Genomic DNA, 17,364 nt, shown 5'->3' with positions numbered 1-17,364 from the left:
AAAAAGAAAAGAACAACAATTGTAAAAAATAAAAATGTAGGGTGGGCACACACATTTGCTTCGTTTATATAAAAATGCGTACACGATAATACTACGACATGAAAAACAGCAGGATAAGCCAGAATTAGAAAACCAGCACTAATGTAACAAGACGAGGCAATGCTCTTGCAGTTTTGGTTGCGCGTGTTTATACAATTTAGGCAAAAATTCTGTCATTTTTTGTGGTTCGAATCTGAAACGGTTTTTCAGATGCGGCCCTCTTATCAATTGAGCTGAAATTTTTTATTGTTAACACAGTATATAAAAAAAGACGAAAAGAAAATATATCGATCAATCACGAATTTACGTACTCCTTCTCACTTTCTATGAAACATTTAGTAATCGAGGGTTCAACGAAGATCTGTCTGATCAGGCATTAGTTGAAGTGAAAGTGTAACAGTCACTGCCCAAGTCAAAGTAAAACACGTTTCAGAACCCAAACGTTTTCCTTGTTTACAATGAAGCTAAAAGGGCAAGCAGTCCAAACTTAAATGCGCAGAATATGGCGTAATGCTCCCTCAACCTTTCATTTAGGCAACGCCCCGTCTGTCCAATATACACTTTCCCACACGCGAGTGGGATCTGATGAAGTTGTTTATCAGATGAGGGAGGGAGCATCAGGTGAGGGTGCATGAGCGTTTGATGGGAACGGGGACAGGTTGTAATCTGCCTCTTCACTGTAAGGACTGTCAACAAACCACCTGCGAGCCCATTCTTGAAAGAACTGTAGTTTTAGGTAGAGGCCGGGATCGAGTGTCCCTCGAATTAAAAGAAGCGTTTTTAATTAGGAAAACGGGCCTGAGTGCCGTTAGCGATGCTTCTATATTCTTGCATAAAAGCGAAGAAGCCTTTTTAGAAAAGTTTTCCTGATAGGAATACGTGTACAGGTGCTGTGGTTTTTCCAATGTAATCTGAAAGGTTGAGTGCACAAAGCCTTTTAGATGGTTTCCCTGTCTCACGTCTTTTTCGGAATTTGACGGTTTTAATGCTTTTTGGTTGGTCGTCATTCTTTCAGATCCAAATCAGTCATGTTTCTTTGGCCCTTTACACCACGTGTCATGCCTGTTATTGTTCTTTCTCCGAACTTATCGTTTTTAACTAAGTCATGTTTTTGCAGTTTTTTCTTTATTGCTTTTATGACCCTACTCATCTTTGTGACGTTTGCTGCAGCTGATAGGTGGTGTGACGGTGAACCTATATATTATGTGTTTTCTTTCAATAAAAAATCAGTTGTCAGTAGCGCGTTGTCTTGTCCACCTTTCTTGTGAGTGTCTCTTATTTTTGCGCTAACAGTTGTACATAGAGCTTCCTTCTAACCGCTATCCCGACAACTTTTTGGAAAGGATCCAAAAACAGACCTTAGAGCCGAGCTCTGCCAATCGTAAGGCTTTCACTGCCACTGGTGGCACTCTGTAGGTACGCGCATGGTGCAAGCGATGCTTTGCCCCGTGTTTTGCCGGAGTATAACCTGGGTGGTCCCACGTAAGCTCGAACAACGAGTGGCTGGTCGGGCAGTCACCACACGAGGCGTTGCGCCAAACGGCATCGTCTTCTGTGACCGGCGTCTCCTGGCAATAGTAGGACTGCGACTCTGGTGACCTACACTGTACAGCTGCTCCCTAAGCAATTTGCGCAGGTGGCACACTTGATCCGCCGTATCTCCAACAGACGTGGGGGGCTCAAGGAAAGTGGCACCATGCGAATCGTGTAGGCGTTGCTGATCGGTCGTGGGACGCTCTACACACCTTATCAATGACGAAATCGAAGAGAGTGAAATCGCCTGAATGTCCTCCTGCGATATGTGGTCAAGACAGCCCTCAGACTGCCCCCGTAGACGTCGACTCGCCGCCTCATCTAGCTGGGCCTGCACAACACGGCAGAAGAGCTCGTGGAATCCCAAAGGACCCGCCAGCTCACGCGCCTTCGAGACACGTGAATGGGCCGGAGCGTTCTGCAACGATTACGCTACCCCGAGCCGAACACTCCTTTGAAGCAGAAATCAACATTTGCAGCGTCAACATTTAGAATATACCTGCAGTCCACGGTTGTGACTTTTCGCGACGACATTTTCGCTCAGAAAGAAGCTATTTGCATTGGGTCAAGCATCGCTCATGCCGTCAGCGACATCTTTTTACCACCTTTTGACAATACCTCGGCCGAATCTCTTGTAAGCTCAAAAGTCATACAAACTTTAGTACGAAGATAAGCTTCTAGTAATTTGCAAAGTTGACAATACCGGTTTTTAACAGGAAGTGTTGTGAACATTGGCCATTTTTGAGGCGTGTCTGAAGCCGCTTGTTTTAACTCACGATGTCCCGATAGGTCGTCTCTTCGGTTCTTTGACCTGAGCCTTGTATTTTCAAGTTGGCATGTCTGCTGGGAGTACGAGAAGCGAGGCATAAAAGCTGTGCTACCCTGTTCATCGGCGCATACGAAGCTCGTAAAAGAGGACATCGTGCAAACATGCATTTTGAATGCCCTGGGAAAGTCTTGCCCTCACTTGATTAACGACACTTTCTTGAGGCCGATTAAACGGTAAAATCGAGCCGCTATCCCGCCCATCTGCTTCGTGCTGTAGCGGAGCACGTCCTCGAAAAGCAGGATGACAGTGACAAGATGCCAAAAAACTGAAAAGAAAAGGGTTGTAAACTTGACATACATCCATGGTTTGTTTCAATCAATCAATATCAATCAATCAATATTTTATTTCTTCCTCAGAGAAAGATTACCGGAGGACGAGGAGGGCTCGAAGAAAAAGTGGAAGTTTCCACTTGACGAGCTTCGAGCCCCCTATTTACAAGGCATATACAGTGGAAGATTTAGAAATATACACAATCTCGTGTAGATTGCTCGGAGAGTCAACATAATAGTCATGCTGTCAGCACCCGATAAACAAAGCACACTTTCTATGCTGATGGCTCCTTCGGGAAGTAAAAACGTAGGCTCTCAGACACGACCTTCCAACAGGTACGTTGATTGTGCTGAGGGTTGTTATGTGGCCCTTTCTACGTGGGCCAGAACGGACGGTGTGTTAACGAACGACTGCGAGAGCGCGCCTACAATGCTCGTGAAATGCCTGAAATGCTTTGCGGCATCAGTCACCCTTTCTAAAACAGAGATTATGTATTTCAGCATGAAGTACGGGACATGCCTTTGGTTTCGCATTGTTTGCTATTTGTGGTGGTTTGTTTTGTTCCCCCTTTCACGTGCCTCTGTATTACGGTCAATTTCTTGCGCCCCTGATTTTGCCGCGCTTTATGTATCCTAGAAATATGAAATAGGTCTCCTCATGACCGACGACTGCAAAATAGCATCATGGTAGTTAATTCAGGGAATACCATCGGTGCGAATGGTGGCCCCAAGGGCTCGTTTTAACGCGATAGCGTTAAAGGCCCAGTTGCCTAGGTGGGCCGCCTATGTCACGTGACCTTGCGGTGTCGCCACAACCTCTCCACCGCATTGTGCGGAAACTCACGTGGCAGGTGATTGTTAAATTCATGATTGATCGAGAAAGACTGCTAGGGAATAGCAACTTGGGCCGCACAAAGCCCACCGGTGGCAGCGCCTGCCATCTCAGGGCAGTGGCGCATCCCTTAACGGCTTCGCCAATGCGGAAGTAGTGACCTCAATTTAAAGTCGAGAATGATAAATTTCGCATACATGGGCATTAACTCATTAACGATATCGCCACACATGTTCAAGGCGGAGCTTAAGTAGCCGCTCTAATTTTTGCAGGTTGAACTGCTGGCCCTTGCGCCACTGATGAGTTATTTGTGTGGGACGGCATGTACGTAGGTGAGGAAGTGCAGTGCTATGAGCGGAATCGTTTCCTCTTAGATTGCGTGAGACTTTGTCCAGCGCCAACGCGCACTGCATGGTCGGCACTGCCACGGCCCAGCGGGTTTCCTGGTTCGTTTGGAAGCATCTATAGACACCGAATTTTTTTACGTGCATTTATTAAGACAATACAAAATTCTTCCATTTTAGAAGACGAAAAGCAAGAGGAATGACACCGTGGTCTTCTTCTGTAGAGGCGGTGTGCAGCAACAGCGACAGCATTTCAGTAAGCGGACCATGACATGATACCATATCTGCACAAAACAACTACAAACAGTATCTATCTTTGAATATCATCGGATTACAAACATAATACGACACTTCATTGTTCACAAACTCAGTTTTCCATATTGTAATGTAGCAGTCATGTTTTAAATGCATAAAAGCAAGAAAATTTTACGGAGAGTACAAACGGAGCAATGGTTTCCTCCAGAAGACAGAAGAAACAAACGGTATATTTCGCAAGAGTGCGCGTACAGAGAATGGTATTATTGCCGAGAATTAAAGCCCGAATTTTTGAAACGTTTAACATTATTAGAAACACCAGTTATTCTAAGCTAAGCGTCGCAGAATAGCGTGGTGTAGAATTCAGTCGTTTGCTTACGGTAACTGAAGGCCTATCTGCTTCGGGTGAACTTGTCAAAACGCATTGAAAATACCTCTGTTTAGGTACTGATTACAATATGCGCAGCGGGTTTTGTTATATAAAGCAGAGCTTTGAATAGCAATAGCTTGAAACAAGTCTTACGGCATGTTGTATTATACGGGCTAATAATTTAGTGCAGCTTGCAATCAGGGAGGAAATAATCGTACCAAGGAAGAACAAGTAATTTTGTCATTTCATTGTCACCACAGCTAGACAGATGAGCAATGAGTAATAATAAGTAACTCCTGGCTGAAGACATAAAGACGAATTTTAAGGTTAATAGGTCTCAATATGTTCTCGAATAGACAAGCCATAATCCAGGATAACTTCATGATCACCTTATCATCAGCGGAGAAAACAATAAATTCTGTGTCCTTTCTATTTTTCAAAAACTTTTTATTAGAGGCAAATAATAAATTCCTCAATTGTTCTAGTAGTGTAAGTAGTATTAAGCTTGGACAGTACTAACAATGCAAATATGTCGCTTTGCAGTGCCACAAAACGAAAGTAAACATTCGTGTCACCAGCTGTATAAATGGTTTGTGTTGTTCTGCTTGTTCTGCACTCAGGGACGGCTACTTATCTGTAAGCACTGCTTGAGAGCTGGGGCGTACTCCTCGCCTCTTTAGTGAAGCTACATGCAGCTGGCCGCGAAGTGCGCCCTTCGGCTTCCTCTATAATCCGGAGTGTCATAACAGGGATATGTGCGGGCTGCTGATATGGCTGTGTTCTCATCTCAACTTTCCACATTTTCTGTCTATCATCTAATTGGAGACGAAGCGCGGATTTAGCAGTTAAAGGGAACGTAGAAATAAGCAGGCACTCCGCTGCTGAGCGTCATTCTGCAGTCGACAGATATGAACTTATTGCCTACAAATCCGGTCAGAGCCTAAATTATACCCGGGAGTCCCAAGGCTGACGAGAGGCTGGAAAGAAAATTAGTTGTTTTTTGCTCGTTGCGTCTTGGCGAGCTGAAGGCCGAGCTCCAGGGGTCGCATCACTCCACGGACCACTTGCATAACTACAGAGCTTTCAGGGAAAATGCAGTGCTTGGTAGCTAAGGAGGCCTTTGCGGCTATTGTAGCAACTGAAGAAGTGCCGCAGGATGCATCATCAGCGATAAGGGTCGCGAAACCTAACTGTATGGCATGTAGCGCTGTTGAAGCCACACAGACATCGTAAGCTATTCCACAGATGACAACGTGTGTTATGTTTCTAGCCTTTAACTCCGCTTCAAGAATTGTTGCATTGCGACTGTCGTTATCCCAAAAGGCAGAGTAGCTGTCCACATCTGGATCCGTGCCCTTGCGAACTAAGAGCGCGTGGTCAGGCACCCTGAGCGCTTGGTGTAGCTGTGCTCCCCATGTATCCTGCACGCAGTGCGCTGGCCACAGAGTTTGCACAATGCTGCCAGAGCTCGTTTCATTATCAGCAAACGCCACGGTATCAAAAACCTTGGATTCCTCAGCACTCACGGGACTACTGGAATGGAACAGGCGGCGGTCTTTGTTCTCGAAAAATGAGATGTGGTTCGTTGGGTGCCAGTCTTGAGTGTAGACAATCACTTCCCATGGGAGATTTTCGGCAAGTTCATTGATCACAGGCACAATGCGTTCAGGGTCGCGATTGTCAGTGAGATTTTTCACTGAAAGACTTCCTGTGATGAAGTCGTTCTGCACATCAACAACAAGTAAGGCAAACTTTGGGGACAGTATGACCTCGATCCATGATGTCCACATTCTGTTAAACTCTGAAGCATCTAAGCCTTTGTTATCGTCAGTATCGAAGCTACTAAACGCCAACGCAGCTTCTGTCTGTGTTTCATTGGTTGTTACATCGCCAAGATCAGTAAAAAGTGATCTCATAAGGTCGAGAAAATCTCCATAGGACAAGTATTCTCCGTCTTGCCCAGCACGCTGACGGAACCAATCAAGCGGTGACTGGAACTGACTCCCAAGGTTCAGCTTCTTCATTCGCGTCGAGGTGTTCAGGCCAGATCCCCACTGGTTTTCAGCTAGAAAGAAAACATCGCTATTTTGAGTGGTGCCTGAAAGAACCCGAGGATTTGCAATGACGCATGCATGAAGGCAAATGCTGGACCGCCTTTGACAGCCGCGCGAGGCTTGAGAGATAAAGCTTCTATAAAGAGAAGGCGCAGGGACATCGGCTCTTAGAAGTTTTGGTAAGGTATAAAAAGCACAAGCACTTTTAGAAAGTGAAGAACAAGATGTCATTTTTATTTTTGAGCTTTTACAGGAATATGAACCTCCTCCCTCTTATTTTTATAGTGCCAGTCTCCTCACAACTCTCGTCAGGCCAAGACGGTAAGTGAAATACACAAAAATGAATCAGTGAATCAAAAAAGAAACAAATAATCGGCGGAGCCTTAAAAATGATCCAAACCATTACTGAGTAGAAACTTCCAGGGCAAGAAAAATATTTTAGTGGGTGTAAATCAGAACCGACAAGTCGTCATCGTCGTCGTCGTCATCGTCATCAGCCTGACTACACCCACTGCAAGGCAAAGGCCTCTCCCAAGTCTCCCTAATTAACCCTGTCCTTTCCCAGCTGAAAACACCACATTTGCACAATATCAACAACATCAAGAACATAGGAGGGTGTTATGGTCTGAATGTAGTGTTTTCAGCACCATGTAAGCTTGGCAAGATATGCTCCGTGAGAGAAAAAGGACCCCAGAGGTGCGTTATCAAGCATATATGCAGCGTTATGCGGAATGCAGGTCTAAAGTCATCTACGTGATATCGCTCAAGTGTGGGCGTGTCTACATTGTGCAAACCGGCTGTTGTTTCAACGAGAGAGCGAGTGAGCACAAAAGGACAATAAAAAAAAATGAAAGAGGGGAACCTCCCTGATCACTGCAGAGATTGTAAAGATTGCGGAGCGGTGCTGGAAGAGGAAAAGTTTATCGGGAAAGGCAGGGAGCGAGTTGAAAGGGAAGTTAAAGAAGCAGTTAACATACAGAAAGGTGGGCCCACGTGCAAAACACTTCGTCGGTCAAACTGAGCGGCCGGGAACAGGATTTTTTAGATGGTTATGTGTAGATTTTGTGATTCAATCTTGTTATCATGTTCGTAAATTTTTCATGCCGTCTTCTGTGAGTAGCAACGCCCTGGCTTTTATACATAAATGTAATCTTTTTCTGTAGATATATTTTTCTTGTTAGCTAGTCCTGACTATGATACGCATTGTTGGTGATAATGTATTGGCGTATAAAGGTTGTGTTTTCCACGATAAACTCAGTTCGTATTAAGCGCCTTTCACTCTCTGTGTCTTCCTGTGTTTGTTCCTTCACGCCATTCAACTTTATGCTTATATATAGCCTGCGCAACCACGGCCACAAGATAGTCGCACAGCCGGCAACCTGTTGCATTCACTTTGCTATATGGAAGACGTGCGCTGCTTAGACTGATAGAGGTAAAGATGACAGCACGAACTGTTAAGCGCAATCTACCACCTTCATATTCCGACTAGCCCATACACAAGCACTTCGCAACTGTGCCACTTCACTCTGTGTCGACGTGACATCGGGCGTTGCTCAGGGCTCCGTTTCGAGACCACTGACATGATCAGTGTAAGTTAATGAGATTCTGCAAGGAATTTCTGCTCGTTGGCGCTTCTTCGCCAGAACCTGCATTGCGTACAAAAAAAAAAACTCACACTGAAGGGTATGCTGTTCACTTTCAGTGTGAGCTAACGAATATTCTTGCGCGGTCTGCTATATTGAAAATAGAACTCGGTTCCAAAAAATGCATCCGCCTCTCTTTTAACAGAAGAAAAAATAAAAATGACACTCGTTATTTATGAGACGCAAACGTTATTTTCAGCAGCATACGTATATCTATATGAGTCAGGTGTTTTCACCTCACATTTCATAGAATGCCCATGTGAATCATCGTCATGACCAGTCTGACTACGACCACTGCAGGGCAAAAGCCTCTCCCATATTTGCCCGATTAACCTTGTCCTGTGCCAGCTGCGGCCACCCTATATCCGCAAACTTCATAATCTCATCTGCTCATCTCAAAATCTTATCTGCCTGCTACGCTTCCCTTCTCTTGGTGTCCAGTTCATTACCCTTAGCGGTCATCGGTTATCTTGCATTCACATTAGATTTCTTACCCAAGCCCATTTCTTCTTTTGATTTCTACTACGATGTCATTAGCCCGCGCTTGTTCCCTCAACCACTTTGCCCTATTCCCGTCTCTTAACGTTATGCCTATCATTCTCCTTTCAATAGCTCGCTGCGCTGTCCTTGACTTACTGGAACCCTTTGTTCCTCGCTCATAGGTGAGTATCGGTAAGATGCAGTTGTTGTATACCAGTCCATGAAAATGGTAGTTCTAAGGCAGCCAGAGGGCAAAATTTTATTCAACGAAGCCAGAAATCTCGTCCTTCTAAAAAAATTAGTTTATATTTATTTTTCATTTGATATTAGAGCAAGACAGCAATGTGGGCTAGTTGGTTGTACATTTGGTGTGAATAACGCGCTACACACTAACAAAACGCCAACTGGAACGGGGGACACATATTAGAGAATGTGCGTGATTGTTTAGGGACGTCATCAAAAATCCCTCATTAATCAAATCCACCAAAACAGAATAGAGTGCCAATGCCTTTCTCAGCGCGTTATTAGCGAGGAGAATTGTGTACTAAAACGAACACCGAGTTTAAACAGCAAGCACTATGCTGGTGTTGAACAAACCTCCACCTGAAATTGTTATTCGAAATAATTGACAAGAGTAGAGTTCGGCGATATTCACATTAAGAAACAGCAGTACATATCTAAATGAACTGATCATAAGATCAAATTCGACAACACCTGAAAGGGACTAAACTTTGTGCTAAGTCAGGTTTGTCTGCCAACCGCAACAAAGCGGAACGCACTGTCTGGCAAACAAATATGGCGTACGAATGAATATTTTTTTTTATTTTCTAGGCTGTTACCCACCTTTATAACGCGCCCTGGGCAAAGCGGGGTATTTCAGAGTAAATAAATAAATAAATAAATTTGGTGTGCGCAAGAGCTTTTTACTTGGGATAAATTTATAGTTGAGCGCGTTAAGGAATTGTGAGTCGGTTAGGTCTCTTGAAGCCCATCTGGCGGAATGTAGCTGTTTAGCCTCTCCCCGCGTTTCTTAACACCGTCTCTTCTATGTTTATTTTTGATGCGCCCACACTTCTCAGTCTAACTTTCTGGTTTACGGTTGGCATGTCTTCTACGGCCTAGCTCTGCCTGTGTGCGCGTTGTGTTCTCCTGAGTACTGCTTATCCAGGCACTTCTTGCAGATTAAAAGGTATTCAAAAATTGGAGCGTGCGACATGGCCTTCATTATGCTCTGAAAGGGTTTACGAGGACAACTCCGTATAATGTTTCTTCCTAGTGTAATGGATGCAAAACACTCAACTTATTACTGAGAAAATTGTAATAAAAAAGAGAAATTTATTTCCCTTTGCTAAATTCAAATTCGGGAGTTCAAGTGCGAAAAAGAACGGCTGTTGTGTGCCAGTCTATTTCCAGTCTCATGTTCCCGCTCCGCTCTAGGTGTGCGCCATTCCAATTCGGTGACATTGCATCTTTGCGTAAATAAGTGCGGAAAAAGATACGCGCTCTTTCGCTCTCTTTGTATAAGCGGGTGAATTGTAAAGAAAAATGCCAATTTAATATATGTAGCATAAAGAATAAAAACCTATTTCCTTCAATTTTTGGTAAACGCAACTTTCAAGGAAACTTGTGTTTTGTAGAAATTAGCCATGGAGTCCGTATCTGCGTAAAGCCTAAGCTTCATTGCTTGTCAGTTAACTTCTAGAGCTTCATTGGTGCTCTGTTCTCCACCTGTCTCAGTAGAGTACTTCCAACGACTGTCAAAATCACGCAACGATATCGCGGCAATGTCCCATGAGCATTGTGATGTTACCAGGAATATCACAGCATATTTATTTATTTATTACAAATACTGCTAATCCTAATTGGGATTGTGGCAGGAGGGCTTAGTAAGGTTAACAGAATGCGGTCAAGCATAATCGGAACATTCAACTGGTCAGCATGTTAAGAAAAACAACAAACGGTAAAACGAAAATACAACCGAGCTGTGACGAAAACAATCAAATAACACATAAAATAAGGCTAATGTCTGTAGTATTATACAAAGAAGAACAAAATGTTGAAACATTGCTAGTTGTTATAATACGCAGACAATAAGTAAACAGTAAATATTATAAGCGTACACTGCAAAGGCATTAACATAGTATAGGTGTTTAGTTTATGTAACGCTGCATAGTTTGACAAAAAGAAAGCTTACACATAAAAAAATAAAATAAATAACCATGGGTATAATAATAACAGAACGCAAGCAACCAGGAATGAATAACTAATAACATGACATACTCTCAACTGCAATATTAAATTTTGTCAATGATGAACAGTTAGTAATGGAGGAATCAAGGCTGTTCCATTCTCAAATTGCTAGTGGGAAAAAGGAATTTTTAAAGCAGTTAGTATGGAAATGATACTCACTTAATATATGTGAATGTTTATGACGCGTTGATCTTGCTTCGGAAAAGGAAATATATTTAGTAGTGTCGAGTTTTAGATGTCGATTTATTAGTTGAAACATGAGTTTTAGTCGTGCGACTTTTGCACGGGTCTGCAATGATTTTATTCCTTCAGTTTTCATTAATTCAGTAGGCGAAGCGGTTATTTTGTATTTGTTAAATATAAATCTGACTGCTTTTCTTCGAACGGCTTCAAGTTTGGTTATATCTTGATTAGTATAAGGAAACCAAACGACGTTAGCATATTCGAGAACAGATCTAACCAATACATTGTAGGCTAAATGGTTAGTTTGAAAAGGGGCTAATGTGAGGCGCCGTCTAAGAAAAAAGAGTCGTTTCAAAGCTGTTGAGGTGATTTTGTCCACGTGAGCGTTCCACCTGAGGTCATGGGTTATTAGTACGCCAAGATACTTATGATAGTCACTACAGTAAGTGGTGTGCCATTTATAGTATACCGAAAGTCGGATTTATGTTTCTTTCTAGAAACTGTCATAACAGCAGATTTAGTAGCGTTGAGTGTCATCTGCCAGTCAGTGCACCATTTTGCTATAGAATGTAATGCGTTGTTAAGAGCTTCATGATCCTCTATAGTATTAATTTCACGATAACTTACACAGTAATCGGCGAACAGTCGTATATTAAGGTTGAGATTAGTCGTCAGATCATTTATAAAAATCAAGAAAAGAACAGGTGCCAAGACACAACCCTTAGGTACACCAGACACAACATTTACTATGTGGGAAGCTTGATGATTAATTTCTACAAATTGTGTTCTGCCTGATAAGTAGTTGCTAATCCAATTAACTAGAAAGCCATGACCTAGATTTGATTCTAGTTTTTTAATTAATTTAATGTGTGTAACCTGATCAAATGCCTTTGAAAAATCTAGTAGTATTAGATCGGTTTGCTTTTGTCTGTCTATGCTGTGGGATAAGTTGTGGACTAATTCTAATAACTGTGTTACTGTCGAAAGGCCTTGGCGGAAGCCATGCTGAAATGGGGAGAGTATGGTTTCATTTTCAAGGAAAACGGTTATGTGTTTTAGTATGATGTGCTCGAGTACTTTAGACACTGAACAGGTGATAGAGATGGGTCTGTAATTAGAAACATCTGTCCTGTTTCCTGATTTGTGTACCGGAATACTTTTGGCTAATTTCCATTCCTTTGGAAGGGTACATGTTGAGAGGGATTTAATGAAAAGTAAGCACAAATACTTAGCCATCCATTCGGCATATCTTTTTAGAAAGGAATTTGGGATGTTGTCTGGTCCTGGTCCCTTTTTTGTGTCTAGATTTAACAACAGGTTACGTACCCCAGTCTCAGTTACAGTTAATGATTCAATGTGTTTCGTTGTTCGTGAGGTCTGATGAGAGACTATACCATTATCGTTAGAAAAAACTGACGCGAAGTAATCATTCAGTTCGTTTGCTATCTCAAGGCTATCTTCTTTAAAGGCTGGGTTTTCAGTTTGTCTTTAAGGATTAAGGTAGCTCCAAAAGTTTGATGGGGACGTTCTTATAAAGTTATTGAGAGTGTTATTAAAGTAATATAATTTAGAAGCCTTTATTCGATGTTTCATGCTTTGTATTGCAAGGTTAAGATTGCTCCTTGTTTTCGTGCAAGGGTTCACCTTGAGGGCTTTTTTACGGCGATTAACTTTGCGCTTAGCGTGTATGACTTCGCGGATGATCCAGGGGTTACGTATTTTTATTTGCTTCCTTCTACGTGGGACGAACTTATGAATACAATATGAGACAGTCGTTTTAAAGCTGTGCCATAAGGATTCAATGTCAGAAGAAGCATCGCTTGCAAGTTCTTCCAAGTTCTTCCTAGGCTGCCACTACTTAACATAAGCGCTTCGTCTACGATGGCCGATATTCCAAGATTAAAAAAAAACAGTGGAAGCCGTGAACAATGACAGTTTGGTTATCGTTGGGGATTTTAATCTGTCCGAAACAAATTAGTCGCAGCAGACCTCTTTACCTAATATCAACTGCGGTCTCGGAAAGGAAATGCTGGAGATTTTTAGACCATCTTCACTAAGGCAACTGGTTTTCGAACCCACCCATGGGAGCATTGCTCTAGCCCTGGCGCTGCCCAACCAACCTGCGGCAGCACGGTGTACTCCAGAACTACCAGGTATAAGCGATCATATGGTGGCCTACTCCGAAATTAATTTGCACCTTATAAGCTTCGCTAATAACAAAGAGGGCGCATATATCCGTACGCTAAAGCACGCCCGAGAGACATCTCGCTCGCACTTGACAGGTACTTACGTGGATCGGTTGGAAGCATTGTCTGCATCTCAAAGCGTGCAGGAATTGCTGAACGCATGGAAAACAAAAGTTAACTTTTTGAGCTGCGTGACCAGTATGCGCCGTCGTGGGTAATGACGCTGCGGCGCGGCGAACGCAAACCATGGTGCACGCAAAAGTTAGGGAGAGTAATCGAAAAATGAAAAACAGCTTTCGCAGCCTTCAGAAAAAAACCCTTCAGCACAGCAAAAGCAAAAATAAGGAGCGATAATTGAAGATCTGAACATTCTTCTAAAAGATGCGAATGATGCACACTGACTCATTTCATTTACTCGCCAGAGAGCCCCCCCCCCCTCCCCCCGTAAAGAACAGTAGCAATTTATCAAAACAAATAGCAAATATGACGCTTCTATTCCGCCACTTCCCGTCAGCGGTGACTTTATTCATTAAAATCTTAGACAAGCCCGGATTTCTGAACTCGTTGTTCATGTATGTGTTTTATGCCCATAGGAGCGACAACCGAACATTACTTCATTCCGGTGCAGTACTTCGTGAGCCAATTGATGCTATAGCTATTGCCGACGCCTTGCACCGTGCAGCCTTCGCATCGTCGCATCTAGACCGACCTATGACCTATGTGTGGTGTAACCCTTAGGCTCTCTTTGAGAGACGAGATGGCATGGAACTGAACTGTCTACATGCATGGAAACAAAACCATGTCATTGAGCGCATTATTAAAAAGGCTATTAGTACAAAATGTGTGCGCTGATCGTAAAGTACGGAACATCGTGATGAAAATATTTGTATAATACCTCGTGTACTGCCTGCTTTGCTCGCGCTAGATATTAACCGGAGAAAAAGTTGGAGGACGCTTAAGCTTCGTTTTTAAGAGTGGAACGCGACGGCGTGTTACAGTACTGCCAGGGAGTACACGGAACGCCGTCGCCCGTTCGGTGCGACGCCTTGCCCGTTAAACTAATCGCTCTGCTACGTACGGTGAAACGGACGCGCGGAGCGGCAAATCACGTAGAAGCGCTGCCAGGCGCCTTGCCGAAACGCGCGGGACTCAAGTTGCAGCCGTAGTTCGTCGGCACATCGTTCTCGACAAACCCGATGCCACGAACGCCAGCATAGCTTCCGCGCCGAACGAACAGACAGCAAGCCGCAAGCTTCATTGTGAACGCACTCTGAATGTGCGCTGCGTTGTTCAACGCTCACCGCGTGATTCTTGCGTGCCCGCATGGCACCACTGCGCCCGAACGAGACGAGCGGGAGGCGCTACCGTCGCGCGCTATCTCTTGGGGCAGTGGCGTATATTGCTAAGAGGAGGAGGAAGAGGAGGAGGAGGAGGAGGAGGAGGAGGAATTTTTCGCTCACGGCCATCGCCGCCGACGCCGACGACGACACCAGCTTTTCTGCGACATGGGGCCCTTAATGCTGTCACGTTAATAATAGATAGCAGCAGCGATTGAGGACACTCGAGGAGTACATGCACGGCCGTGAGAACATGATAGCACTTTTTTAGCGATAATATTCATGAAGCTTACTTAGTCAAACAACTGTATATATCTGTTTTTTGCGTAAATATCCCGGCTGAATAAACAGCAAGATTTTCAAAATAAGTTTTTCATCTGAGTGTCTTCAAGTTATTCAGGCTCTTCTTAAAAATGTGAAGATCGTTATGGTATGTACTTTGCTGGTGTTAATATTACATTGCATCCATACATTTTCTTCATATAGCAATAATAATAAAAAATAAAATTTTTTATTTCCTGTTTGCCTGCCAAATGCGGGCCTGCCAAAGCCTCAGAAGGCTTGAGTGGCAGTGCCCGGCAGCAGACAGCATATCAATCATGCACCGAGCACACAAGTTGCCAAAGAAAATAAAATGAGAGAAGAAAAACGGGTTCGAAAAGAGCTGACGCAAAATACCCACAAACGGAGAGAAAAACAAAAACATGTAAAAACAAAGCATCAAAACACAATACTAGAACTAACAAAGTAATTTAACACGACAAGCTTTCACTATCATTTTGGAATTAGCAGAAAATATTTCTTTGGGTAAATGGTTACGAACAGAAGGAACATAATGTTTTCGAAGACGCTCGCCGTAACGGGTTCGCACTCTCGGCACAAGCAAACGATCGTGAGTTCGCAGATCTTCAGCAGGAACATATGGTTTACAAAAATCGCTTGTCTAGATGGGCTTAAAAACTACTGTTCCAGAAAAAAGATGAGAAAAGTCAGACATATGTAAAAGTTCAAAAACGCTATCTTCATTTCGTGCCCTACCATAAAATGCTGATTTCAGGGTAGATTTCTGTATGCTTGTGACCTTCTTTCGCCAAAAGGCAGAACAGAAATAAAAGAATCATAAAAGACTTGAGTCGCCGCGGTGGCTGAGTGGTTATGGCGCTCGGCTGCTGGCCCGAAAGACGCGGGTTCGAGCCTGGCCGCGGCGGTCGAATTTCGATGGAGGCGAAATTCTAGAGGCCCGTGTACTGTGCGATGTCAGTGCACGTTAAAGAACCCCAGGTGGTCGAAATTTCCGGAGCCCTTCACAACGGCGTCCTTCATAGCCTGAGTTGCTTTGGAACGTTAAACCCCTATAAACCAAACCAAACCACATATAAAAGCTGCAAATACCATAGCGTAAGACACTGTAGGCTAAGGCGTATACTATTTGATTGCGTGCATACATAGGGCAAAGGGTCTTAACAGAATGCACCAAACATGTAACTTTCCGAAGCTGAGAACAGAAAAATGACAAATGGGTATTACAAGAAATGTCGGAATCGAAGAATACACCTAAGTATTTGACCGCTGACACAGGCATGATTGATGGGCATTTGCAAAGAGCACAATTTGGTCTGTGGAAACGATTTGACACACCATTAAGAGTTCCCTTTAAATATTTGTCAAAAAATACTCATTGTGTTTGTTTATTGTTAACATTAAGTTATTGCTGTACCATTCAATAACTAACTCGCAGTAGTGTTGGATAAGAGATAATGCTGTCTTATAGTCCTTATGTCTAGCAACTAAGAGCGTATCATCAGAGGATTGAAAAACACGGCACAGTTTTCAGAGAGCAAGATTCATTGACATATAAATTAAAAAAAAATAGGTGCAAGTATAGATCCTTGAGGAACACCGGATTTGTTCTGCAGCAGGCGACTTCTATATTTACCTAATACAACGAGCTGTTGAGGATTGGAAAGATAGTTAAAAAGAGACAGAAAGGGACCCCTAAACTCATAATTCTGGAGTTTATCTGAACACACAACATGATTAACGCCTTGGACATATCCAAAAATAAAGCACAAGCAAATTAATTTTCATCAATGCAGCTGTTTAAATCACATACAAGATCACATGGTTGCACGTGTGCTTTGCATGTTGGGCTAGAGAATGCTTGAAGAAAAATGGTGCACTCTTTTCACCACCATACCGAGACTTTTTTAGTGTGATCATCACAAAGTGAACACGTGAGGCAGTAGCCTTAGGGTTAAGTCCAACGCTTCGACAAGAGGACTTGTCTTTGTGTGGGTAAAGAGTTGCTAATTTCGAAACGCTGGCAAGCACCCTGAGTCTCTACCCTACCTTGTTCACTTTGCGCTGTCAAGGGACTCATCTACTTGCCCTCTCTTTACTACGACACAGTTTGATCAAGTATGAACTGATCTATGCACATATGTGCAACCTGATATTGTTAACGATTAGTCTTGTTTGTGCAGTTCATGTACTGAAGCTGTGTTCTAGCTACAAGAGATGCCAGACTGAGAACCTGCCGCAGATCGATGCCATCCATCTTGGGTCTTTAACACTATCGCTTAGCACATGGGCATTTTTGCATTTTGTCCCTAGTGAAATGTGTATGCTGCAGCTAGGATAGGACTTGCAACTCATGTTAAGCAGCTGAATGCTATAGCCTCTACGCCACCCCAGCCAGTGAAGAAGCGACTGACTTTGTTTAAATCTCCTGTGCAGCATTTCAAGCAGTTAATGTGCACA

The 17,364-nt window shown here is 43.3% G+C and overlaps 1 protein-coding gene across 1 annotated transcript in view; it reads right to left on the bottom strand.

Moving 5' to 3' along the window:
• Positions 1-3,997: 3,997 nt before the first annotated feature.
• LOC144134829 (uncharacterized) overlaps positions 3,998-17,364 on the bottom strand; it is a 32,282-nt gene continuing 18,915 nt past the window's right edge. Inside the window, exon 3 of the mRNA XM_077667654.1 lies at positions 3,998-6,536. Within this exon, the coding sequence (XP_077523780.1) occupies positions 5,461-6,536 (1,076 nt within the window). The 3' untranslated portion in view covers positions 3,998-5,460. The remainder of the gene's footprint in view (positions 6,537-17,364) is intronic.

The sequence above is a fragment of the Amblyomma americanum genome, chromosome 5 (genome assembly GCF_052857255.1).
Source record: "Amblyomma americanum isolate KBUSLIRL-KWMA chromosome 5, ASM5285725v1, whole genome shotgun sequence".
Taxonomy (NCBI): Eukaryota; Metazoa; Arthropoda; class Arachnida; order Ixodida; family Ixodidae; genus Amblyomma; species Amblyomma americanum.
Note: the sequence above shows the minus strand (reverse complement) of the source record. Positions and strands in the feature narration are given on the sequence as shown.